General features: G+C 40.7%; 2 protein-coding genes across 4 annotated transcripts in view; both read left to right on the top strand.

Annotated features, from left to right (window-relative positions):
- The window catches only part of gstcd (glutathione S-transferase, C-terminal domain containing), a 57,135-nt gene extending 50,086 nt beyond the window's left edge, over nucleotides 1-7,049 (top strand). For both annotated transcript variants that reach the window (XM_030051617.1, XM_030051609.1), the window contains exons 10-12: nucleotides 1,748-1,778; nucleotides 4,956-5,025; nucleotides 6,350-7,049. In XM_030051617.1, coding sequence (XP_029907477.1) covers nucleotides 1,748-1,778; nucleotides 4,956-5,025; nucleotides 6,350-6,540 — 292 coding nt within the window. In that variant the 3' untranslated portion in view covers nucleotides 6,541-7,049. The remainder of the gene's footprint in view (nucleotides 1-1,747; nucleotides 1,779-4,955; nucleotides 5,026-6,349) is intronic.
- Nucleotides 7,050-10,611: 3,562 nt separating this feature from the next.
- Nucleotides 10,612-27,333, top strand: part of npnta (nephronectin a) — a 49,038-nt gene continuing 32,316 nt past the window's right edge. Inside the window, exons 1-3 of one of the 2 annotated variants that reach the window (XM_030063670.1) lie at nucleotides 10,612-11,071; nucleotides 19,631-19,731; nucleotides 25,302-25,352. In XM_030063670.1, the coding sequence (XP_029919530.1) occupies nucleotides 10,998-11,071; nucleotides 19,631-19,731; nucleotides 25,302-25,352 (226 nt within the window). In that variant the 5' untranslated portion in view covers nucleotides 10,612-10,997. The remainder of the gene's footprint in view (nucleotides 11,072-19,630; nucleotides 19,732-25,301; nucleotides 25,353-27,333) is intronic. The other variant, XM_030063678.1, reaches the window with a different exon arrangement.

Here is a 27,333-nt window from a genome sequence, read left to right as displayed (position 1 = left end):
ACAGCACCGGATGAAACAAACCGTAATAGAGGAGGGGGGGACTTGTATTTTAAAGATGTGGTTTCTGTTTATATGGCAACACTTTCAGCAAATCATGGTGTAACAATTTAACATTTAGACGAGGGCAGAAGGTTGCCAATATAGAAACAGCCACAAAAACAGAGCTGTAGAGTAGGACTGCTGTTGTGTTAAGCTGAAAGATTGTCATCATTAATAGGAGTGGGAATCACTGGGAAACTAGCGATACGATATCATCACAATATTTTACCCCCGATAATGATGGAATCGTGATACAGCCGGTTCTGCAATGTGATGTTGTTAGGCAATCAGCTATTATACAGATATCACAATATCTGGAGCTGACGAAGAAAAAAAATACCCTGGGAAAGGCTAAATAATTTTCCAATACGCAATCAGTCATGTTTTTCAGAGTTTTAATCTGCACTGCGACTGCAACATGTACAAGACAGAATTTCCTGTTAAAATATCTAATGGCAGGGAAGAAATACATCTCACAGGAACTCAAATATGCATCTGTGCAAATTGAAAACTCAAAAATCGATACTTTGCTCAAGTGTATCGATAACGTATCACAAGAGGAAGTATCGCGATATATAGCTTTATCGATTTATTGTCCCATCCCAAATCACCACCAAGTCAACCTTTTCTTCCACACATATGTAGGACGTATTCATGGAAAGCTCAGTCTTGTCAATATGACAGTTGCAGCACATTTAAATTTTGAAGAAATTTTTCATATTGAAACAGCATGCTTTATTAGAAGTGATCGTTTGAGAAAATATTGTGCGAGGACATTATCACATCAAATTGCTTGCCCTCAACTGAGAATAAATGTGTGCTTCAAGGACTCTGAACATACAGTATACATTTTTAATTTTCACATTCATAATTTTTTTTCTCACCTTACTCACCAGTATATTAATTTTCACATTTTTAGTTGATTTTTTTTTTTTATGTACTCACCTCTTTTCTCACCTTTCTCACCACTAACGCAACTTCATCTGTCCCAACATATCATTAAATATTAAAGAATGACGACAAAAAGAAGCTGTGTTCCTTGAGGGCAGCCGTGCAGTGTGTGTTTGGGGCCTGTGCACCTGACTGTGTCAATCTTCGTCTTGCTACTTTTAGTATTTCCCCCTCAGGTCATGTTCCAGATACTCCTGTGGAAATTGTGCAGGTGTAGACATTCCAAGCACTTCCCAGGTTTTTATGAGTTGTGAAACTGCCCATGTCACCACATTGATGGTAGCTTTCATCGGAAGCCTCCAAGTGCCTGTGCTAAACTTAAGAATTGTCTCTAGTGACCCTACTGGCCCCGAACCCCTGACCCTCTGCATGCCATGCTGATTTTTAATAAGCTTCAAGCTCTGCAACAATGCTCTCACTGCTTTTAAACCATCGTAAATAAACTTAGACTTTCTTCCCATGGCATAGAAAAGGCCCTGTAGTATAAAAAGCTTCCTGTTCTGAGGAGAAATTAGCTCATTTTAGAGGATATTATAGATGTTGTTTGTGTTTTCTTAAGCATTAGGTTTTCTGTGATACATTCATTCAATTGATTTGTTTATAAAGAGATTTCCCTGAAAAGAAAATCTCTTCATGAGTCTGTGCCTAACTTTAGCAGCATTATGAGACGGATAAATGCAGTAAATGGCTTCATATTTGAGTCTCTGTGCTGTGATTATTGCCAAACATCCTCTATTTTTCTCTTTTCTCTCCACAGCAAAAAGTTCCAGGAGACTCTGAGTTATAAGGTATGGCTTTAAAATGTGTTTTTATTCCTCCATAGCAGTTATTCTGCATTTGCACAGGAGCAAAGTATCAAGCACACAGTAACAAATTAAGCCACTTTTCAGCTGTGTTTCACGTTCAGTTCACTAAGTACTTATGCAAATAGCAAGAAACCTTCCCCCTCACAGGTCATGCCCTGTTTTAAAACATCTTGTTCATTAGAGTCTGAAGTTATGTGTTACTTCAACACAGTGAAACTTTTTTCCCCAGCGCTAACTGCAATATATTAAGATGCCGCGGCATTAACAGAGGCGTAATGGAATCTGAGGAGCTCACGTTGAAATGTAACAGCCTCGCATGCTTAGAGTGCAGTGACCAAGTGAAAGGCAGAAATGCTTTCTCATACCACACTCATCAACACACACAGAAAACACAGCTGCAGGCTGCGTTCAAGCAAAGTGCCTCGATGTTACAAACTCACCATGACAAACTAGAACAAACACATTTGTCTCTTAGATGCACCAAATATCTAAAAACACATTACTGACATGACTTTATTTTGCTTTTTTTCCCCTCGCTTTCCCTTTGTATCTCCGCTCTTGCTTTTTTTTTTTTTTTTTTTTAAATATATTTTTATTGGAGATTAAAATGAAACGACTGGCCTCATGGGATCTCTGAGCCCTGGCCTGCATCCCAGGAACAAAGATTTACCAAGGAGTTACAAGTCAGAGGCCCCCACCCTCTACTCTCACAAACCCTTATCGCTTAGCTCAGACACAGCACTGTACTCTGGGAGGGCCCATCCCATAATGATGTATGGGACCTGTCAGTGCCCTTTGGAAGAATCTGTGTAAATGCTGCTGCAAGGCCGAGTCATGGCAAACTCCACCTAACAGCTGATATGTCACAGCATTGGATTGCCACAAAAAAACACAAATTTTTACACATGAATGTTGTTTTTTTTAAATCACAAAAATCAGATACACAGGTTTATGCATTATTTGAAACACCTTTGACAGTTCTTCTGCTCGCATATTGATTTGTTGTGTTTTTACCATCTATCCTAAAGCAGAACTAGTGAAAGATATTGTAATCACATAAATTCACCATCTGGAAACAAGCACCCAAAGTTGCAGCCGCGGCAGGAGAAATCTATATTCCACTTAAATAAGCAGACTCCTTATCTATCAGTTAGCACATAAGCTCTCTAAATGTCCCTTATCTCCCCATCATCAACCACGTTTGCTGTTCGCTGTTCGTTTTGCCTCAGTGTGTAGAGCCACGCTGTATCCTCTGTAACTGTGCTCTATAACCCCTTGCCACCGCTTGCAGGAACTAATGTTGCATTCTATCGTCCTACGGTGGACCATAGCTGTCCCCCTCAGGCTAGTTATACCAAGTCTGACGGTGCGCTGACAAATGGTGTATCACAGGAATCAAGGGCTATGGTGTGAGATATTGGTGCTCAGTGCTACCTTTGAACACCTGCTCGGTGGCCTTGCGTTCACCGGTGACCCCCGGGAGTGAGGAATGGAATCAATTAGAGTTGGAGCAGGTTAGAGAAGACAAACCGCTCTCCTGAGTTGCTTGTTATTTGACATGCAGAAGGGTAGAAACAGGGTGGAAAAAAATGCCCTTTGGTTGCAAATAAATTTTACTGATTTCTTTTTTCTTTCTTTTTTTTTTAAACTCATCCTCCAGAATAAAAGTGATCCACTTTGATTAAATCTTAACATCGGAGTTTTCAAAACAGATTACACAGTTTGTTATTGTGAAAGTCAGGACTTAGATTTTATAATCCAATCCGGGCTTAAATCACGATCAAAAGCTGTCCTTGGGTTTTTCAGAACTCAAGGCAAGAATATGGATAAAATTAATACCAATAATTAGGATCATTTTTGGTCCCACCCAGAGGGATGGATTCAGACTGAACTGACAAACACACTCTCACATACTTTTACAGAAATGATTTGAAACATCAAAGAATACAGGGGTAATAAACCTCTGCTCACTGAAACTGATTGAAAATTCAAGGTTATATTTGTATTAAAAAGTATTAGCTGATTTTATTATTGCTAATTAATGCAGGTTGCTTTAAACTAATAAACACTTTATCACATCACGTAAGAGAAAGGCCCTGCCACTCTGCAGCCTGATGGAGCAGCTGGCCGAGCAGTGAAAAGTGCTTTACTAAACCTTCACTTCTCAAATCATCTGCCATGAAAGAAGACACGCACCTGTTGCTGTCGTGTCCAAAGACTAATTAACTTCAAAAGATCGAGAAACGGTAGATCATCAGTAATTTCTCGTTCATTACCAAACTATTATTTGTCCAGCAGATGGCCACATAGAGGGCGATTAAAAAAACAAACAAACAAACTCCAAATCCAGATCTAGTGGTTATGCCAGGGATGATTTAATACAGAGAATCATGACTGATGTTTGCACACAGTTTACCACAAAAAATGCACGTGTTTATCCATCATAGTATGGGTTTAATTCCTGAAATAGAGTGATAGCTATAAAGATGTAAGTAAAACATTTTCACTCAATCAAGTTAAAGTTCTCAAAGAGAAAAGGCCGTTTGACTTAAGTACCTCACTGCAGTGGTGTTTCATTTGTTGAGTCACTTATTACAGATTAAAATGTGAAACGTTGAGCAAGACTGTATTCTTCCAGTTTGTAGTTATAATTATCTTCATCATTCCAGATACAAATTGGTCACAAGGGAACAGTATACCCAAAATTCAAAAAAGAAAAAAAAAATCCTGTTTCCCTTAGTGCAGTCTATCCATCCAGATAGTTTTGTTTTCCTTGGGGCCAGAGAGAGATACTGTTTGCTATGTTTTTCAGCAGGAAATAATTCTCAGCGAAACTCTTTGCGCCTGAGGGCTGTGGATTATGTCAGGTGTCTGTGTCATTGTTTTTGGAAAGAGCTGTTGCTGTTGAGTTTTTTCACATGTAAATTTCTGACGGTTTGGGCTCCACAAAAGAACACCCATGCAGGCTTATTGTATTGGGGTGCAGGGAGACAGGGAGGACCGCAGCTGTCTTGGCTGTCTCACCATGGTGGCGGGCATGGAGCTTGTGGCCTTGACGCTGGAGAAAGACTCATCCAGAGTGAAAGGTGTTGTCCTTGTTTGTGTGAATTACACCTGCAACATAGATTTCACCTGCCTGTCTCCTTTCTCTTATTTCAGGAACACATGATCCTGTGCCGCTTTGCAGATCAGACTGCTGTCCAGCTTCCTCCTGAAAGGCGACTTATAGGTACTGCCGCAGTATGTTACAGTATGACCTTCTAACACCGTTCTGTTTAACACAAAGATGAAGGCATGTTCAACACGTGAAAAGTATTAATACATGAATTTATACAGTGTGACAAGGTGACTGCAGAGAACAGTTGCCAAATCCTTGTTGTCATATTCAGAGGAAGTTTTTTGTCACACTGAATCCTGCAGGCCCCCTGGTGAAGCTTCACTATACAGCATTTCATTGTGTTGAGGACTCTCTTCACCCTGATAGCTCTCCAGCTTATCAAAGCTTCCCTGTGAATCTGAGGAGGCTCCCCAATGCCTCATCACTCTGAAGCCCTCTCATATGTACCTGACACCACCTGTCACGGCAACTTCTGCTCTCTATCACTTAACAGGGCTCAACCTCTCCCACTAACATCTTCTAACTGTGTTTGATCTCATCTCCCCAGAGCCTGCCAATGTGTCTGTGGCCGTCTGGGTAGCATGGCAGACCAAAGCGCAAATTTGCTTTGTCTGCTACCTGCCACCTCACTGCTAAACTGAATAATGTATTTTGACTAAATTTTTTAAAGGAAATTGTAAGAGGGAGGAGAATTTTTTAATGCATAAATGACAGTTGTAACCTTTTCTCCTTCATGACTGAAATAGTGCATGATGGACATTAACTACAAGAAACATAACTATGAACAGTAACAAATGGATAGATAGATGGATGGAAGGATAGATAGATAGATAGATAGATAGATAGATAGATACCACTGCACTTTCTACTCTTTGGTCAACTGGTCCTCACCATCCATGCACAGACTTTTGCATTGGTATAATTTCATTTACATATCCATCATTGGACTGTTGCCCGTTTATCTCTTATTTGTCATGTAAACAGTACAGTCATAGCCCACACTCTGAGGTCTTAATTACTTTCACCGTCCCCTCAGACCACACAGAGCTCAGCAAAATGGCATTTTCCTACTCTGCCCCCTCAACCTGGAACACGCTACAACAGGAACTGAAGCTATCCAGCTTGATTCCCCTAGTGGATTTTAAACTTCTTCTAGAGGCTGTCGAGACAGCACCTTTGGGAATTTGCTCTTGTTCTTAGCATTTCAATCTGTTTTGCCACTTTTGCAAACTCACTGAATGACCCGTTTGCTTGGAACTCTGTGTTGTATTGTTGCTTGTCTTGGACAGGTGTTGAGAATGAGACCCCCATGTCTCAATGAGATTTACCTGTATGAATAGCTTAAATAATGATAACAAAAAAAAAAAAAATGATTGATTGGTTGATTTTTTTTTTTTTTTTGGATGCTAAAAGGTGTCTTTGTGGTCTCCTCCAGGTAAACAGTGCATGTGCCTGGTAGACTTGGACCGCTCCTGGGCAGCAGAGACTCATGGGTACTCAGTAAGGGTGATAACCATGGAGCCCGAGAGTTGTTCACCAAAGAACAACATGCTTGTGGGAACGCCATCTCTGAAGAGTACGCTGGCACTCACTGAAAGCCAACTGGAAGGAGCAGCGCATAATTAGGACTGTAAGGCCCAGTGTATAGCAGGGCTTTTTCAATGCAGTCAGGGTTTGATGAAGTACCCAGGCTCTGTTGCTCCTGGCTATGGGAAGGCAATGCCAAGGATAAGGCTATTTCTTACCTACATTCATCACTTGCCTCTTATTTATTTTTTATGACAAAGTTTTGTTTTATAAGTAACAGCCTGCGAAAGATTAAGAGACATTTGCTTTTTGTTTATTCTTTTGGAGTGATATTCCATCAAAGACCATCATAGCCTCAAAGGAACAGGGTATAGACAGCATTGCCATGGTGATTGACTGAATAAACACATACATGAGTTGTTTCTGTGTGCTACTTCTGTCATTAATTATTTGTACTCAGTTACTGGCCAGGAGCACAGGAACTCAAGTTGTTGTATCACGTTTGTGTCTTTGCATAAACTGTGTGATCATGCTCTCTGTGTGTAAACAAAACCAGCAGGAATTTATACACCCATATTGGGAAATAAATTCTCCATATATCCACATGATGTCTGTGCAAATAGTCTATATACAAGCGCCTGTAATGGAACTCAGCAGTTAGCTCCCTCGGTTGCCAAGTATTAACAGGAAAAAGAAATTCACCACTAAAAATGTATCTGCACTTGAAGTTGAGATGGTGAATTATCATTATCTGCCTCTCCCGTCTGTGTGTGTGTAGTGTGTGAGTGTGAGAGAGAGAGAGCCAGAAAGAGAGAGCGGGAGAGGGAGAAAAGCAGAAATTTGATTTAAACTCATATCACAACAGGTAACACCTAGCATTTGTCATGGTTCTAGAGGGAGGCTCTGATTATTCCTCATAAAGAATGAAAGTGAATATGGTATGCATACCGTAATACATTCAACAGCCATGAATATTTTATGATTCCCAGGCTGCTGAAAAGGTCAGTGTGCTTGATTAGACGCACAGACGTGTTCAGAGCCTAGTGGCTGAAAATCACAAAATTCGTTCTGTATTTTTAATCATATGTACTTTACGCACCCTATAGGCCCTTAAGCTTTTAACCTGTTTCTCTGAAGATTTCTGATTTCACCTTGACAGTATATTACAGCTGCTTGAGAAAATCTGGGGAGGTTAGAAGCTGGAGAGTCAGTATTCCTGCTTGTACCGAAGGGATAGAGGCGGAGGTGGAGGCTTTTCCAATGTTCAGCTCATCTGAATTCAGTCAGCAGAGTCAATCTATCCTGAGGTGAATGGCCACAGACACAGCCCTTCCTAAGGCTGGAATTATTTCAAAAGGAGACGTCTGACTCCTTGTCCATGCCTTTGGCTCAGCTCAAGTGCACATAACAGAAATGCATATAAGCACAAAGGAGAATAAAGTCAATGGTGCTGCTTGGATTTTGCACGAGAGAGGGAGATATTAAAGTGTGAAGTGGATAGATTCACTCAAACCACCTTTGCACTCTTCAGGGATTGGGACGAGGATTTGACGAGCCTCTTTGTTTATGTAAAATAGATGTGAGAAATTGGGTGCATTTCCATATAAAAAGTCTGCTGGGTGAATGTAGTCCTCCTGGCAGCTGTTTTTACTATAGTGTGAGCTTAGTGCATGAGGCTTATGGACTTATTAAAGGCCATGCAGGGATCGGAGCATAGTGTCACAAGCAATGCTACTGCTACCCCACTGCCTCCATGCTAATATAATTGAACTCAAGACATTTTTTTTTATTGCCAAACTGACTCACTGACCTCAATTCAAAGATTAAGTGACAGCTTAGCCTGAAATTTTAATGGTTTTAAAGTCTTATGGAGCCAAATTTGCCTCTAAGAACCGAGCTGAAAGTTGTTATCCATCAGCACGCCATACTCTTTAATCAATGTATGTGTGTATACTGTATGTATCATTCTGATTTATGTAATCTGATAATCAGCATACTCAGAGGTCATGGCTTAGGGCTTTAATTTAGATTGTATTCCATTCTCCACCAGTGCACACACACACACACACACACACACAGGATTGCACTCTGCACCATCCAAGCTGTGGAGGCGTTCAACCAAAAGCAGCTCTGAATTAAATCATTTGTTGCAGTGAAAATCTCTAATAGGGAGTAATAGGGACTTCATTGTTTTATTCACTACCATTATTATTTGGAATTAAAATTTAGCTCACCTGGGTGTTTAGGGCACCAATTGTCCATTTTGTTACGCTTGCATTGTTTATGGCAGTGTGTCTGCATCAGTTCATATTTGCAGCTCTTGCTCTGTTTGTATGAATTCCCTTCGACAAATAGTGACCTAATTTATGTGCCCCTAGCTGGCACTGGCAGATGCTGATATAAAGTAAAAGCTCTGCCAAAATGGATGACTGTCACTGCCCTGCCCTTATCATTTTCCATCTTGGCAATCATTCTTGTGCTGTTTTATATTTAATTTTTCCATCCATTATACCAATAAAAAGCTGTTTCATTTAACTGTATTATAAATTATTTATTATTTATTCATATCAACTTGGCTCAAAACAACAAATTGGTTATGGTGCACGCTCTTTTTCCCTCTCTGCCTCAATAAGACCTAATAATGCCTCTATTCCATCCACACACTTCCTATTATAGCTACATTAACAGTATCAAAACTGTTGCTGGCTGTTTATATAAGCCCACTTTGCATATTCTAGCTTCTATTCTATTTTTATGTTTATTTTGTGTTTCTCCTGCTGCACACAGCCACAACACACTATTACCCTTGGATCATTAAAGTTTCATTGTCTCTTATAGGCCTGTTATCGTATCTTATCAGTTGTTCACAACACATGTATATAGTGTTGGTGTTGAGGTATGATTTGACTGATTTACATTAACCACAGCTCATTTTTTTAAGTACAATAAATCAACACAGGGTCCAGCAGTCTTTCTTTCCTGTGGTTTAAAAAGAAAATAATGTGATTAATTGTTTAGTCATGCATAAACTGCTCTAAATTTCTCCAACCACTTAGCTCCTAGAAATGTCAAACCTGGGTGGTACCGCATAGATTTATTACTGAATCAGTGACAGGGCATTACAAGACGAGCGCCTCCGTCGCCATGCATCAAAAAGCAATAGTGACAGTGAACAGCCAGTTAGAAATCATGTTAAAACATTCATCTTGTAGTGCATTACTGAATGTGATGATACTTAGTTAATATAGAAGACAGTCTCCCTTTTTTTTTTTTTTTTTATTCCCAAAGACTCTCTACTGGAGAAATATTTTATTGATTGACTTGGATTCAGGCAGACGCGGCGTAGTGTAGTGTATCTGAGAATGAGACAGGCCTTTATGATTGTGCCCCTAGACGGGAAGTGCAATTCAACAGACTTTGAATGTGAAGTGCGTCTCACGGGTGAAGCAGAATGCAACGATAATCAGTCCTCAGATGTACGTAGTCAGACATAATCCTTTGCCATGGAGGGGGAGTGAAAGCCTAGCAATGTTTTATTACGTGCCTCTCAACACTCCGCCACTACAGACCTATGTTGTGCACGTATGTAGCCTATGTATGGTTGGGAAATTGCATTCTGGAAATAGCTGTCATTTGCATCTCTGTAATCGCGCAAGAGATGTTGTTACACCCTGACACAAAACACAATCAGTCTTGTGATCACTATGACCAAAGAAAAGTGTTTCAATCAGACGCGGTTTCATTTCACTTGTGCGTGTTTACAATAATAGTAACCTACTAAAGACCCGAGGTGTAAGGATTCAAAATTACTCATAACACAGATAAAGCTTTCCTTTGCCTCAAACGTTCATGTCTACCTGTGCCACGTAGGCCTGCTCGTCTTTGTCCTCTCCAAATTTAGCCCCAGTGATTTTCACCATTTTTTTTAGTGAGTGAACAGCGTCTACCTGGGTGGGCGATGCACCTGCGTGCCTCAGCAGGCCATGCAATTAATTAAGGCATTTCCAAAGCATGCGCGGCGTGGCACAGCACTACCCCGCTGCCTTTAAGTGCGCTGTCTGGGGTGTCTGCCAGGCAGTACAGTGGGGCGTGCGTCTGCACTCGGGTCCCACGAGCGCTGGGTGAACATCCGCGGTACTTCGCTGGTTTGAAGGGAGAGAGGTCTCTCACTGCAGTGGGTGCTGTTTATTGGATAGCCCACTGAGTGAACTTGAGTGGAGTGAGTGAGAAAGAGAGAGGGAGAGCGAGAGGGAGAGGGAGGGAGCTGTGGGGTCCCTTGAAGACCGGTAGAGTGCACTCTGCTCCACACGCGTCGGGGTTACTTCTCCCAGGCAGCGGACTGGTTTCTCCTGCACCTCCACAATATCGCAAATGAACAGTCTCAAGGACGCCAGCAGACCTCTCGTACCTGCGCTCCTCCGGCGTGCGTGAAATAAAGTCTGCTCTTGTTGCCTCGTCTAATTGCTTCCGCTGCGTTATCCCCGGCCAGTTATTGCTTTTGGACTACGGAGAATAGCCTGTAAGCAAAGCAGTGACGGCGCACAACTCTCCAAACCATGGAATTATGGATAAAGTTGATGTTTGTATACAGCTGCTGCTTTGGAGCGATCAGTGCTGACTTTGACGGCAGGTAAGGACACATCTTCAGAAAGGCTGCACAGCCCGATGCTTTGGCAAGTGTCAAACGTGCTGATTGTGATTATGAACGTGCTAAAGAAAATATCACATCACATATTCAGCTGATGTTTATCTGCGTTGAAATTGGTCTCAGTTGAAGTTTTTTTTCACGTTTCATTGCAGCCTTAGCCTACTGTGACATTTGTAAACTAGCGCTTTATTTGGAAGAGACTGAAACGTGTTGCTGTTGTGAGATTATGTGAGCTGAGGTGCGCCGTGAGCCCCTGAATATGTGCGTAAAAGGTTTAGGTTGTAGGCTACACGTCTCCTGTTTTAGTTTCACGGTTGAAATCCACAAGCATAATTCACTGTATTATCTTAACTTTTACCTATACATGAAAATAGGTTAGAATCCAACTCCAGAGCAGCGTCACTCTAATATCAGTCCAGTTAGTTTGGCGCCTAAGAGCAGCTGCGCTATACGAGTACCCTACTACACAATGACTCCATGTGCAAATTCAAACCAAACGGCTCTTATCTGCTGCAGATATGGGGTTTGTTATAAACTGATGCGACAGCACATTGCCCGGTGCTTCATGTTCAAACACGAATCCGGTGAAGTATGTGTGGAGAGAGGTGTGGAGACGTGCCAAGCCCTAAAGAATGCATGTATCCGAGATTTAGATCTGCCTGTAGGTGCATCTGAGTTGAACATGATGAATGACATTCACCCATGCTAGTCTACCTGTTCTTTTGTTTGACTCCCACACATAGTAAAAACATACTTAAGTTTACATCTCCCATGCTGGCTTTGGCCCCTGAAGCATTTAAAAAATTGAAAAAAGAAAAAAGAAAAACAAATACCATATTTCCTTAATGTGTGCAGATGCTTTGAAGTATTTACATCATGCTGGCGTGTTAATGAAGTGTTAAATCATTTTTCTGTACTGGGACTATTTGTTATGAAGCCTGTGAAATTTAAAGAGGTGAGTGGAGCTGAAAGTATGTTGTAGAGACGGCTCTTATTATTTTGTTTAATTTGAGGTTGAATTTCAGCACTCGGAGTGAAACTGGACAGAAGTCCATGAAAACAGTCATAAGAGTTAGACAAACAGAGTGGGAGACTGCTTCCAGACGTCTTACATCTCCAACAGAGAATGCAGCCAAGCATTATGATTTATTTACTTTCCTCATGTATCTTTGTTAGACCGGCTGAGCCCTTAACAGAGTCCTCTCATCTTGCACAAATACATTTTTAAATGACGGAAAACTTTGGAGACTAGGAGGTAATTGTTATTGAAAGAACATTCGTGCCTTCAAAAAACCCAGACTGCCATTACACCTGCAATTGTTGATAAGTTCTGACAGCTTAGCTGCTGGTGGTATACCATACATTTTTTCAATGCTTTCAACTCAGTTTTTGGCCCTGGTCAAAGTTATTTCAAATGATTTGGATATCAAAAGATCAAAGTAGGAAAAATGGCTGTGTGTTTGTGAGAGGGTGACAGAGAGTGAGAGAACCAAAAAAAATTGCTCTCTAAATGCCTGTTTATACACATTATTGTGTTATTTATTACTGAGAGATTTTTTTATCACTGTGTCTAATGCCAGTGAGACAGTGTGATGAGATGTGTAGCACTTCCATTTCACGCACTGCCTTTGTGTAATGAGCATTTACATTAACGTGGCAGCAGCATACTGTACATTATTAACATCTCTGCTGATGGAGTGGCTTGTCACAATGGCCATAATTTTCCAATTTTCATGGGTATGAACTAGCCTGGGCCCGACTCCCTGCCTCAGTATTATTCTGTTGAGAAAATATCCCCTCAGAACAAGCACATGCAAAAACACACAAAAAAATGATTACCGCGTCTCCCTCACTTATTGCCTTTTAGAGAGAGCTCCTAACAGGCTTATCCATCTACTCCTTAAGGGTCCTTCATGGGCATCATGGGCAAGATCATTTTGTTCTCACAGCAACATATAATATGTCTACCGTAGAGTCTCTGGCTGAAAGATAGCCATTACCAGCTTCAACATGCTTGGTCCAGGGAACAAATAGAAGACAGATTTCTTGTGATGTTGTCCAAGTGATTTTGTGATCAGTCTGTGCACTATCTTAGGTCAGAACATTTAATTTGCCAAGATGAAAGAAAACACACAGAGGATATTCTTCCCTAGTGATGTCACTAAATTGCTGTAGTCCAGCCCAGCCAAGCAGCACATACCAGACCTCCTCAGTAATAATCCAAAGCCATGGACTGGTGCCAGATTATATTCACATTGTAATATCAGACCCACATTTGAATTTTCAGGGCTTGATGCTGAGTGCTGATACATTGCCTACAGTGCTTACAGTATTAAAAAAATGTATGTTTATTATTAGCTTCATAATGGAGCTTGTTAATGTAACAGTGAAGCAAGCACCAGCATCTTTTCTGCAAGTCTAACAGAGGATGCTAACTCCGGCCCCAACACATCCTTTTTGTGACTGAACATCCAGACAGGCTCCATGATCTGGCAGTTTAATGATGCCTTACTTGGCAAACATACATACTGTACCTGACAGAACATGACTTATGCATATTTTCAAATTGTCACAGTCCACCGGAAAATGCAGAATAGGAGGGATCCACAGTGCAGCATTATTAGAGTATTATTTCAGTTTAATTCCAAGCTCCATTAACTGGTCTTCCTGTTATTGTTATTTGTTTTGTTCGACCAAAATAAACATAGTGGCAAGGGGGTGGATAGGAAGACGTGTGAATCAACTGGAAAAGTTGATATTTTATTGAAAAAATTGTTACTTAGAAAATAACCAAATGACTATTACCAGCAGCCCTTAAAAAGCAACAAATGTCCTCAGCTATGTACAAGTGAGATATGTATGTTTAACATCCAGACAAAGGCATGAGCTTGAATATGATGTTCTTTCCTGTACAAAGAGACAACAGTAAGTGCTGAGGCTAGATCATTGTCTGTTGTTGCACTTTGCAGTTGCATGCCACATAATGCATCTGGCGTTATGTCTTCTCTGCACTGTAAAGTATTGACACTCAATACTTTATGTGCAAGCTACTGGATGTCATATTCTGCTTTCACCTCCTATGATAGCTGACAATATCCCATATCATGTTATGTGTTAATTTGATAGCCTTGGCAAACCACACGCAGATTTGGCATCATGTCCAGCAGAGGTGGTTCATTAACATACCGTAGACCTGGTGACTCCACAAGTTCATGCCTCTAGTTGAGCTTGGCAGGTAGGAGCAAGTTTTCACCTATCACCTAAGATTATACAAATCCGGCAATCAATCCATGGGTATTTATGGGATGAATCCAGCAGACAGGCACTATGGATGTATTGACAAATGAGGACCATGGCCTCGTGGCTCTGATTATCACTCTACTTAGGAGAGCACGACTCCTCTCTGAGCAATGGATGAATTCTCCTTCACTCTTAGTCAGGGAAGACTGGCCAGCTCTGTATCCATTAGCAAAACAATAGAAGAAGGATGGGGCTCCCCATAGCACACATCGCTCTCTCAGGTTCTGCTGGGAGAACCTTATGTGATAGTCTATGCTTGAGAAGAGGTGTCACACAGCATGCATGAAGGGTAATAATTATCTGCTTGAGTTCCTTCAAGGCTTAGTGCAATTTAGAATCATTATTCATTGCCCGAGGGTCATAAATACAGGTATTATATTCACGTCCATTTGATATGCCAGTGCTCAGTTCAAGAGAATGTCACTGGGGACAAGAAGTTTCCAACCTTCTTTCTTTCTTTCTTTCTTTCTTTCTTTCTTTCTTTCTTTCTTTCTTTCTTTCTGCAGTCTTACTCTAGGTCCCATTGTTGATGCCTATTACAGTCCCATTTTCCAAACAATGTGAATTTTTTAAGAAGCAAAGAATGATTTTAACACTGCTGCAGTATTATTGTGATCAAGCCATAATACTGAGCTGATGAATTCTATTTACTCCCTAAGCGCTGAGTTCAGAATCGGTTACTATGCAGAGGTGCCGTGGGCTAAATTCAGCATGAGGAGAACTGAGAGAGGCAGAGATTACATGAAAGTCAAAGTAACATGATTTCATATTCACAAATTTGTGTGTGTCTGTGTGTGAGGCAGAATGCATTGAGAGAAAATTGTTTGATTCAATTATTCAGGACCTGTTGCATCCTGTGTGGCTCTCTTCTCTTTACTAGTCCCACTACACTGAGCAGACCTCCCAGACGCCTCTCACCCACTATCCACTGGGACTCAGTAGGAGTTAAAAACATGCTCCTTTCCTGTCAGTCTTTACATCGTCATGTGCTCAAAGTTCACTTGCATCTCATAACCATTTGATCCTGCTACACAGCCACAACTTGTAATATATATAATTATATTATTTTAATTATTCATTGAAATCCTCCAGGCACACAAATCATAATCAACTCTTACTTGGCAAGTCTGTGCCTCCGCGATATCCCTCTCCTGCTGCTACAGTATGTAGATTCAGCTTTGACTTTATTGTCCACTGTGGTGGAAATTTGCCTTTGGCTTCTCCCACATGAGAACAAACAAAGGAGGGAGAAGCACAGGGTCAGCAGTAAGGCTGCACCCCCTGGGAGTCACATCAGTAGCCATTTGAAGATGGTTAAATTACCCTGCAATAACAAGTGAGAATTTAGCTTAACTGCTAATGCCATGATGAAGCACCTAGCTTTACCTTGGCTCCATGTTATTATGATGATTTTTAATCAGTCACCTTGTAAGCTGTTTCCATTTCAATCATATTTTTTAATTAATTTGTCTGAATCTCATAGGTATAAAGAGAGTATGCAAAATGATGAAAATACTACATAAAAGGGACTAATTATGAATTAACAAGGGTGTAGTTATAAAGGCATCTACTCACGCAAGTGATAGGAGGTTTAATGCCAATTGTCAGTGCATATGAGCTCATTAAATGATGTCAGATTATCTCCATTTTAGAGATTCTGAAGCGACTTTAAGTTCAGGTTCACGCTTATTTAAAGCCCAATATCACTGTTTACAGTCTCAAAGGGATTTACATGCCTACAGGTTTACAACAAACAGGATGACACCCCCTGACTTAATCCTCACAGTGGGCAAGAAAAAACTCCGAAAAAAATACAAACATTACAGTCATAAAGCAAATGCAAAAAACACAGTAGCAGACAATAAGACAGCAGAAGCAGCAGAAAGCCTCGACAGTCATAGGACACACACAGGATGAGGACCAGCCACAGGCATCAAACACAAACTTGTTGGCACCAGAATTGGGTGCAACAATCACAAAAACTGCAAAATTGTTTAATGTAGCAAATATTCATGACCACACTGAGAACCTGAGGTGCAGTGTTTGCAGGGTGAAGCTCACTCACAGGAATAGTCGCTTTTAACAGGACAGTTGTCAAACACTACACAACTGCTGGCTGAAAAATTACCACAGAATTGACTCCATACACCTGTGACAAAGTGTCAACAAAAAAAAAAAAAAAACTGGGGGTCCTGAGCTGCTTGTAGCTGGAATTTACAGCAGGACAGACATTCAAAACTGCTTATATTCAACCACAGCACATAAAGTCACATAACCTGCTGTAAAGAGCACAAATACTAGACCATCGAGCTATAGAAAAAGTCATATGGTCTGATGAATCATCTCTCACCTTTTCTCTACATCCTGATAGGTTTTCAATAGGTTTGACATGAGGATGCCCTTATCCCACGTGTTTTTTGCAAAGTGTGGAACATGGATGTTGATCTCTTGGTCTGGGCGGCCATCTACTGGGCCTCAATAGGGTCAAAAAAGATAGACATGGACTATCAAAAAACAGCACCGTCAACCTTGTGTCATAGAGATGTGTAGTTAGCGCTGGTGGTGTTTAGGCCTGCTGTTTTGAACTGGAGCTATTCAGTCTGAAGATTGCTCTGCAAGGTCATATATGGCAAGTAATATGGAGCTATTTTACAGGGCAAAGTACACCTTATGGTGCCAACACTGCCTTCACATGATCTTCCCATATTCCAAGATAATTAAACCCCTATACACACTGCGAAACACATTCAATAATGTTTTCACCAGAATGAAGTCAAACACCTCATGTGGCCTCCTTAGTCACTCTGTCTAAATGTGACTGAACCTTTGTGTGAAGTTAGAGGGCAAAAAAGTATTAAAAAAAAAAAAAAAAGTAGTAATTTCTACCTCCTTCATCCCTCAAAGGACTGGAGCCTTTCCCTCTTGCAGAAAAATTGAGTATCTCTCCACACACAGCCTGGGCACTTTATGATGGCATTCAAATGAGGATTACTATTCTGCAGGCTAAGGCTGGCCTCACTCCCTTTTAGATCCCTGATATTTTTATATTCTTAGGTGTTTCTGTTATTTTGTCCACATCGTGTTTATTCATGAGGTGTTTTGTGTGTGTGTGTGTGTGTGTGCATTTGTGTATGTGTGTGTTTAAAATGTGACAAGTGTACTGTATTGTGGGACAGCAGGTGTCATGTTTGTTGTTTTTGTGTGTGTGTGTGTGTGTGTGTGTGTGTGTGTGTGTGTAAGTGGGTGGGTGTCACCTGCAGCAGCAGTGGCACCTATACATGGCTGCCATCCAGTCCTCTCCTCTCCTCTCCTCTCCTCTCCTCTCCTCTCCTCTACACTCTGTCACCTGAACTGTGTTCTTAAAAGTGTCTCCCTGCCTGATTGCCCTCCTGTCTGCCAGGCAGCAGACAAACATTTTCCCTGGATCTGCCACTCTCACTTAGCATCCATCGGGGTGTTTTCTCCCAATGAGGTGATTGGCAGTGGGGGCAAGCATTAGCATTTCCTCATCTTGGCAAAGAGACACTAACAGGCAGGGATAGCAGCAAAGGATGTGCCCTGAATACTGAGCAAGAACCTCACTTTCTCATCACGGCACAAGAGCAAGCATCTATTGTGTCACAGAAGTATATCCTGAGACTCTCTGAGTTTGTTTTCTAACTGAATTGCATTTCTCCCCCCCCGCCCCTGCTTCTCTGGACATTCAAGGAATTAAGGTGCACAGCGCTTTGAACATAAACCATGCAGAGAGCAAAATCTGGCAGTCATTCAGTTCAAAAGTCTTGTGCACAGCACCTCTGTGGAGCCAGAGCAGTTCCAGTGATCTCAGATAGTCGTTCAGTTTATTTCAATTTAATTTTGCTTTGAACAGTTCATGTGCTTTAACGCATAAAAATCAGTTTGTGATATGCTTTGTAGGAAAACATATATGACCTGTTTTTTTTTTCCTGATTACTGATTAATTTAGGTGCTAGATTTTAGGCAACATCGCACAGCCGAGCTCTCAAAGTATGCAGTTTGGGTTTTCATCAGAATCCTTAAATGGACTTATTCTTTCTCCCCTTTCTCTCTAAAAATATGTGGTGAGCTTCTACAGATAAAAAGGTAATCCAAAGGCACTGTCTGCCAAGAAGCTATTTCTTGCTCTGAGCAGAATAGAACATAGTGTAACAAAAACATCCGGCTCTGATTTTTTACAGGAATTGCCGTGCTTGAGAAATAACCTATATCTGTATAAAACAACACCAAGCTCATTTATTTTCGTCTTACTAAACATTTTAGTATCTTTTGCTCTCATGAAATGATTTAATAGAGCTTGGGACCTACATTTCAGCTGACATTTATTAACTGGATGAAAATAGAGATAGAAAATAGATAGAAGAGATAGAAAACATTTTCAAAAGCACAAAATGATGGATGGTGAATAATTTCTTTTTTTTTTTTTTAGCCTGTGATGAAACCAACAAGGAATGGAGCATTCTCAGATTTGAGTGTCAGTGTGCTGATGTGCAGTGAAGCCTGTATTCAGATTGCTCTGGCAGTCTTTCAACACAGGTCTCCATTTTGACATCAGACACATGAACATGATTTGATATCCTATCAGTTTCATTTATATGATAGAGGGGAAATATTCTTTGCTAAAACGGCAATATTTCTGTTTTAGGAAACATCCTGAAAATACTGCAGCATTGGTTTTATTGCTAAAGGCACAGAAATGAAACATGTAAACCGCGGGCAGACATTCTTTGTTTTCGAGCCAGATGTTTTTTATATCAGCTATCAATATTTGCTTTCTACATCCTGACAAAAATTTTATATAACATCAAGTGGATGTACATTGTTTGTAGCCATATTAAATTAATAATAAATGGAATAAAGTTTGAAATGTATCTCTACTGTTTCTAAAAAGGCATGTAGCTGCAGTGTTCGTATTTTTAGTTTTCTTCCCTGAATATGAAAGTATACCAACTTATTTATGTGTGAGAATGTTTGCGCCCTTCAGGCTTACTCAAAACCCATTGTATAATTTCGAAAATGTACAGGCACTGATGAGAAAATGAGCACAAATTTATTTATAGCGGTAAAAAACAACAACAGCAACAGTGATAGAGTATGAAAGTGAGAGGTATCAACAGACTCTCATTAGTTTTGTTTGAGGCCTTTCTCAAACACAGAAGAGACCCCTGCTTTTCATTAAAGCTTTTTAATTGGCTATAAACTAATTATGTTGTCCTGTTACAGGTGGCCAAGACAGATGGCCTCGTCCAACGGCCTGTGCCGATACGGGGCCAGGGTGGACTGCTGCTGGGGCTGGACGCGTCGCTCCTGGGGTCACTGCCAGCGTGAGTGCCACCATGCCTGCTGCTGCTGGGGGGCAAACAGGGCTAACAAGGTTGCAAGGTTTCAAGCTGGGGTCACAGTGTCATAGCACTTTAACACTGTCACGGTAACACACGACTTCGGGAGACAAACACACAATGCACCAGCATGGTGGTAATGTGGACACACACACAAGCGCACACACACACAAGCTAATTGAGGGTCAGATGTGGAACAATCTTTAGACAAAGATTGGCTCTTATTACTGGTTGTATTGAACCACTGGACTAGCTGATGCTTTTATTCGTAAGTAGATAAATGACTGACAGATCACCTGTATATGTTTGGTTGTTAAAGGACCAGTTCACCCAAAATACAAAAATGATATTTTCCCATGTACCCATCCAGATGGTTTCTGTGTGATTTGGCGACATTTCCAATCTGCTGCAATATTGCCTGTCTCCTGTCTCGCCAATACAACGGGGCTGGGTGGGTGTGGTTTTGTGAAAAATTTACATGTGAAAAACTCAACAGTAACAGTTTTTTCCAAAGATAATACCAATAGCTAGCATGATCAACAGCCCCCAGGGGGTAAAGAGTTTTGTTGAAGCTATTTCCTGCCCGAAGAACAACCAGAAACTTCACCAAATCACACACAGAAACTATCTGGATGAATATCCTGCACTAAGGTTAAGTGTGAAAATATCTTCCACATGTTTTGGGTGAACTGTTCCTTTAAATTAAGATGGCTCACATGTGTCACAACAGTAAAACCAGGAGCATTGCTGTGAACATAATCCGTGGCATGTTAAGTTTTACTGACTTCAAGTCATTAGAATATCCGGTAACTGCATTTAGCCATCGCATAAGAGGATTCAGATGATGTGTCCTGTCATACACTTTTTTTTTTTTTTTTTTTTTTTTTTAGTATCACAACATGGCACTCCTGTGTCAAATTTCCTCCTAATGAAATATTAACACACTACATTTTAGAAATACTTACGTCTGCATCCGGCACCTCTGCTCTCCTGTCATGCTCCCCAGGGAAGTGTGAATATTATTAATCTGGGTTGCGAGTGTGAAATCCCCTGCATGGCTTGGTTCACCTGATGGTGCAGCTGTCGCTTCGTGGTGGAGGTTCGATCAAGAAATGGTTTACACACACGAGGGATTTTAACACTGCATGCTGGTTTTATTCACCGACTGACCCCGATGACACATACTGACAGTTTATAATAATATTGTTTATTAATCCCCTCATCATCATTTGTGTGTTTTTCACTACTGAAATGACCATTTGTTGATTCTGATTTTGCTGTTTTTGTTGATTGGAGCTCCTCATGCTTTAAATTTCATGCTATAAATGACTTTTTTGTTTTGTTTTGTTTTGTTTTGTTAACTAATTGAACATTGCTGATTTTTTTGTGGGAAATGTGTCACACACTGCTTGTTTAGTCCAAAGGTCTGTACTATATAAAGGCAAGCCAAGTTAATAATAGCTTTTAAAAACAACATGATTCAACCTAAGTGCTCTCCAAACGTCGATAGAAAAACAAACAACTTAAAAGAATTCACAAAAACATATAATAATTCATAAGGAATTCAAATTAAAGGCCTCCGTGCATTTATAAATGTAGCACAGTGCCACCTTTTCAGTCTAAAAACACTCTGCAAGATTCATTATTTAGTTTTGGCGAGCACACAGCATTTCCTGAATTACATGGCCCCAATGTTTCATATTCCACTTAGCTCACCCAGATTAACCCAGAGTCTTTACAAGAAGGATGTGCTTTTTATCCACCTCTCCCCTTTTTTCTATTAGAGACTAAATATGATAATGTAATTCTTACATAAACTCCTGGCCTCAGAAAAACAAGTTACAGTATGGTAATGGATTTAGGAGTCAAACCTAGACTAATACAGTGGCTCAAGAGGGATTGCTTTCACAGTTGGAAATTAGTGGAGGTTTTTTTTTTTTTTTTTTTTTTTTCAATAGCAGGCTTTTTTCAGCAGCCTCCTACCATCTCTCAAGGACTTAACACTCGAGCTGCACATTTGCAATGATGTAAGCAAAGCACCACTGTTTTACCCGAAAAGCTCAATTGTATCATTTGATTTTGTTTATATGAACATGGTGCCAGACTCTGCAGCGGTGCTGGCAGGAGTCAGCCATTTCAGAGGCCAGTACCGCCCAGCGTGTCTAGACCAGGCTCACAGCCTCACAGCTGCCCACATCCAGAAAATTAAAGGTAGCATAGACACGGGAATGGAACTAGGAGAAAAAAAAGAAGAGGACTTTGCTGTTACAGAGGCTTAGGCACACTTTCCACAAGACATTGAGCAGATTATTTAAAATGCATCAATGTATGTTCTGTGATGTAGTTTATTGTGTTGCCTGTTGGACCTGACAAACAGCAGTATGTGAACATGTTTCGTATGTTGCTCTGGAGTCATACACATTCTATGTCGAGACTGTGGACTAATTTTAAGCTTCACTGCAAAACATCAGCCCGTTACATTTAAACCACCCCCTTTTTTTTCAACAAAGCAATATCTGTTCTGTGAGTTAAATCAGTGAGTGTTTGCCTTAATGCTTCCAAATGCCCTCGACTCGGTGCACAGCTCAAATCCATTCACTTGAGACCACAATCAGTATTCCATCAAGTCGGCCAGGTACTGATTTAAACCTTAGAGGAGGGGAGGAAGGTTTGGGGAAGAAGGGGAGTATAATCGTGTGTGTGTGTGTGTGTGTGTGTGTGTGTGTGTGAGGGGATTCAGTCATCGTGGATTTCAGGTCTTGGTAAGTTTGTATGGCGATAGAAGAGATTAGATTGGAGCCATCGGATTGTGGCTTTCTCAGTCACAGAGCTCAGTGATCGGATTGGGTGACTGCTCTCAAAGAATAAGGAACTTAATGGATCTGCCTTGATTTTAAAGCTCCCAGACCTGAGAGCGAGCAAGAGAGAGAGAGAGAGAGAGAGAGAGAGAGAGAGAGAGAGACAGAGAGAGAGAAAGAGAGTGAGAGAAAGAGAGCGAGGGGGAGAGAGAGATGGAAAGGGAAAGATGGAAAGAGTGTGAAAGCAAGAGAAAGAGGTTTAAGGAATAAGGAGTACAGGTAAGTCAGTAAGTAGCGAGGAAAAACACATGGTTAGGGATGATTGCTGCTAAGGTGGAGAAGAGATGTCAAGAGAGGGAGACAAGTGAGCAAGGTAGGCAGATGGAGAAAGAGAGAGAGGGGAGATGTAGATTGATGGTAGACTGAGCTCCATTTATATTATGCTGACATACCATCCGGCAGGCTGAGCTGCACTTGAATCTACTTACTCTAACCAGCTGCCATCATGAGCATTTCGCTGCCACCATTTGAACATGTGTTTAGCATTTGTATATCAGAGCAGCCGGTGTAATACAGTCACATCAGCCATACGAAAATAGTCAACAATCCATCTCTCACAACAGGTTGATCTCACTTTTTCAGATGTAGAAAGATAGCCTATGTGTTGCGACAACATCATATCTCTCGCTCTCTCTCTCTTTGTGTCTAAGTGGGTATAGTGACCGCTAAAAATATTTTGAAATGTCTGATTTATTTATTTTTTAAGTCCTATCTCCTCATTTATTGCATTTGATGTCAAGTTACGCAGCAACTGTGACGATAAAGCAGACAGTTTTCAATTTGATGACTGTCATGACTCCATTAATGAGGAGAAGAAGATTTGCTATGCATATTTCCTTTGATTGAAACTGACTAACCCGGTCTCTTGTTCAGCGCATAGAGCCTGACATCACATATGCAATTCAATGTGATGTCACCTTCCCCTATTCATAGCATCCCAATCTAAAAATACAGCGATCATCAATGAGAGACTTCCTCATCAAAAACCAAAGTAGCTCCGCTCTGCATTCTTGCCTCACCAGTATACACTGCGGCAAACATGGCACACTTGTAATGAAGGCCAAATCGGTCAAAATGTAAAAATTAACATTCAAAATTGTTACTGGTTACTGTAATCCTTATCCACTACCAGTGGAAAAGGTGAGTGTGCATATAACCTCTTTAATTTAGCCAGATCTCCTCTTCAGTCCAAAACTATTATCTATAGCCCCCACCACTGCAACTGACTTTGCATTTTTACATGCAAAGCCTCTTTGTTTCTATCAGTCTGGAAATAGGTTTTATATCTGGCAGCGTCTTGCTAAATAATAGGGTTTGAAACATTATACTCAGCAGAAACAATAGGGTTTGTGTTAGAAAAGTTTTGCACATATTCTATGTGTTCTATGTCAAAAAAAAAAAATGCTGTTTCGGCTGCACATCCTTGGTATTTGTAATGGATTGCATGACCTTTACCACCATGTGAATTAGAGACCTAGACCCACAACAACAAAGTCAGACAACAGGAAATTGCCTAATAGTAAACCCACACAGAGGTGACATGAAGAAGGTGAGCCCAAAACAAAAATATCAGTATTTAATCTGAAACTCCATCACAGGTGTCTGATGGATCGATGCTATGCTAAAGTAATTTGGTGCAAAGTATACACTACAACATAAATATTACAATAACTCAACTATTTTTTTAGTTAGTGTAATCCTAATTCATCCAAATGCTCTTGGCTCCAAATGAAATGGAGGAGTTATAAAGTATAAAACGTGCCTTTTTTTGCCTTATTTGATGAATTGCAATGTATTCTTTCAAAAACAAAATCATTGCATCATGTCATCAGTCATGTAACAGCATGGGTGCAGAACATTCAAAATCCATTGTAGTGTGTTGTAGATAAATTGGCTTCAGCGCAGCCCTACTTGAATTACATATTGCTGAGCATTAACTCTTTCAGAGAGTCTAGTGATGTTAAAAATCCAGGGGGATTGGGATTTAGTTTGATTGAGTGCAGTCTTTGTGTCAGCGACTGGTGTGGACAGGATTAAGGCAGGACTTTTGAATTGGTTATACAACCAAACGAGTGAGTGATGAAAGTAGTAATGTGATACCCAGTTTAAGTAATTCACTTTATCAGGATTGTCTGTGTGGCTTCCTTCTCTGGTCTACTTTCTTTCATGGCCAGTGAACTGTAAAGACCTGACTAAAATGGTACCTTTTCATCTGTGGCAGTAATAAGAGAAAAACAAAATGGAAGGGGTTTCCCTGTAAAGATTAGAGGGAATATGGAAGGAAGGAAATGGCACATCTTCGGGATTGCTTGACACTTATTACAATTCTGAATCCAAAAGCTCTTGCACACAGCAATGATTTAAATCAAATGCACAGTCAAACAGAGGAATCTGCTCAAAGGCGAGTAGTTGTGACACTTAGTTTTACACTGAGGAAAGTGGGACCATAATCTCACTTAACTGTGGTGGTTGTATTTTTCATCTTTCGGTGCAGTGAAGTCAATTAAAATGAACAATCTAATTCCATTATGTCTTGAATGTGTGTGACTCCAGAGTGTTTATTTTGTTTTGTTTTGTTTCTGAATGTTTGCTTGTTAAAGTGACCAGGCATTGCCCTCTAACATCATGTTTATTTCTTTTCTCTCCAAGACTAAACAAAGCCTGCAACCTTTCTTTGTTTGGCTATTTGTTTTGCAGCTCTCTACGCCTTAACACACAGGCTAGTCGGGATAAGGTGCCAGCCCCAAGGTTAGCTCACCATGTTTCTTGAAATAATCTTGCTAGCTATGTATCCTGGGGGCACATCCTCTGAATCCTGGGTTCACTCACTTATTTATAGAGTGAGCCCCCACTGCCTCCCCCCTCCACACCACTAATACTTCACACCCCTTGGCAATGGCCATCTTCTTTCCTCTGGCCTTAGATCTCTGCGAACAACTTGCACCCTCTGCAACCACTGTTTTCACCAGAAGCGATACCTTACATGCATTAATTTATGTCAAAGTCCTCTAGTGACGCATTATTGATCAACTCCTCCTGGAGCCCCCCTCTAGGAATAGTAATGAGAAGCTTAAGACTTAAGAAGTTAAAAACAAGTCAAATAGAAGATTTTAAAGACCACAAAGCAAAGTGAATCACACCCCAGGTTATGTCTCAGTGTTTGCTGATCCAGGTGAAATGAGAATCTACAGCACGATCGCATGCATTATCCATTGCCTTCTTTAAATCACAATATTTTCCATTGTGTTTATCATCAAACATCCATGATTTCCTTCTCTTACATTTGCTGGACAGTCATCATGTAGACACTGTTTGACATCCAGTGTCAGTGTCAGCATCTTCAGAAGGGCCCTGTGGTGTCCAGGGGAACGGCTGATGTAATCCCGGGTGAAAGTGTGTCATCACCCGGCATGTTTTGATGGTGCTCATGGTACTGCACGAAGGCCATACACGCTATGTTTGGCCTTCCAGCTGGTATGGCCACTTTTAGACCTTCATGTTGAAAGCTTTGGTTAATGAGCACTGGCTATTTCCTTGATCTCACTGCCAGGCCTCAGATTTAAAAATACTTCAGTTGTCAAAGGCAGAGCCTGTAGATGGCTGTTACTTTTTATCATTATCAAACTCTATCAAACTCTTTGTAATGTATTCAGAACCTCCATTCATTTAATGGCTGTCCAGACCAAAGTCTAATAAATGTCTTATGCCAAGTGCAGCTCCACCAACAAATTTGGCTTTTTTTTTTTCCTATTGTGTGACTGTGAACTGACTGCACAGCCTGTTAACACCCTGGCTCATATCACTCTCAGTCCTCTCCAAGTGGGCTAACATTGCTGTCTTTCTATTAGATTACATAGTCTAATAAAGTGGAATGAGTCTGGAGATGTTATCTCCTCCAGTTAAAGGATTCATTCAAATACTTTTGTGCCTTTGAATTCAGTATGAACAATGTGAGCGGCTGAAATCTAAGGAGAAGCAGCGTCTCTTCTTAGATAGCCGCCCTGTAAACTGAATCTGTATAACTGGACATTTGTGAGGTTGTACTTTTATTTGGGGAATATGCGTTTAGCCCAAGGTAGTGTTCATCTTGAAATGGGATATTAATAAGTCTAATATACTTGAGCTGTTCTGGATTTCCCTTAGTCTGCATTAAAGCAGGTCTCATCTTGTTTGCATCATTTACAGAAATGTTCAAAAAAATATGCAGGTGTCCCTGGTGCAATTTGGAAACTGTCTCTAACACGTCCAAAAAAGTCATCTCTATGCCCGATCACAAATACAACATAATGTATTTGATTACTTGACTTTGATACACACAGGAACACTTCCTCATAAAGTATATGCACAGCAATTTGGCTCATGTGTTATTAGTGCTCTCAACCAGAAGTAGATTTTAATTTACAAGCTGACACAGGGTCTCTGTTTCTCTCTCTCTCTTTCTCTCTCTCTCTCTCTCTCTCTCTCTCTCTCTCTCTCTCTCTCTCTCTCTCTCTCTCTCTGTCTCTCTCCCTCTCCCTCCCTCACATATTACTTTTTCCCACTGCCTTTTCCACCATCCTGATAATTAAGCCCTCTGATTGCCCTGTATTATGACAGAATTAATGAAGCTTTTAATGAAAATTAGTAACACTTGGCTGAGGTCCCATGTATCAGACATGCTTAGCAGCGAGCTGCAGTAAGCACAGTCAGATAAGCGGGGCAAGCCTCCAGCTCACTGAGACAGAACGCA

Source organism: Myripristis murdjan, chromosome 1, assembly GCF_902150065.1.
Source record: "Myripristis murdjan chromosome 1, fMyrMur1.1, whole genome shotgun sequence".
Classification (NCBI taxonomy): domain Eukaryota; kingdom Metazoa; phylum Chordata; class Actinopteri; order Holocentriformes; family Holocentridae; genus Myripristis; species Myripristis murdjan.
The sequence above is the reverse complement of the archived record's forward strand: the minus strand, read 5'-3'. Positions and strand labels throughout refer to the sequence as shown.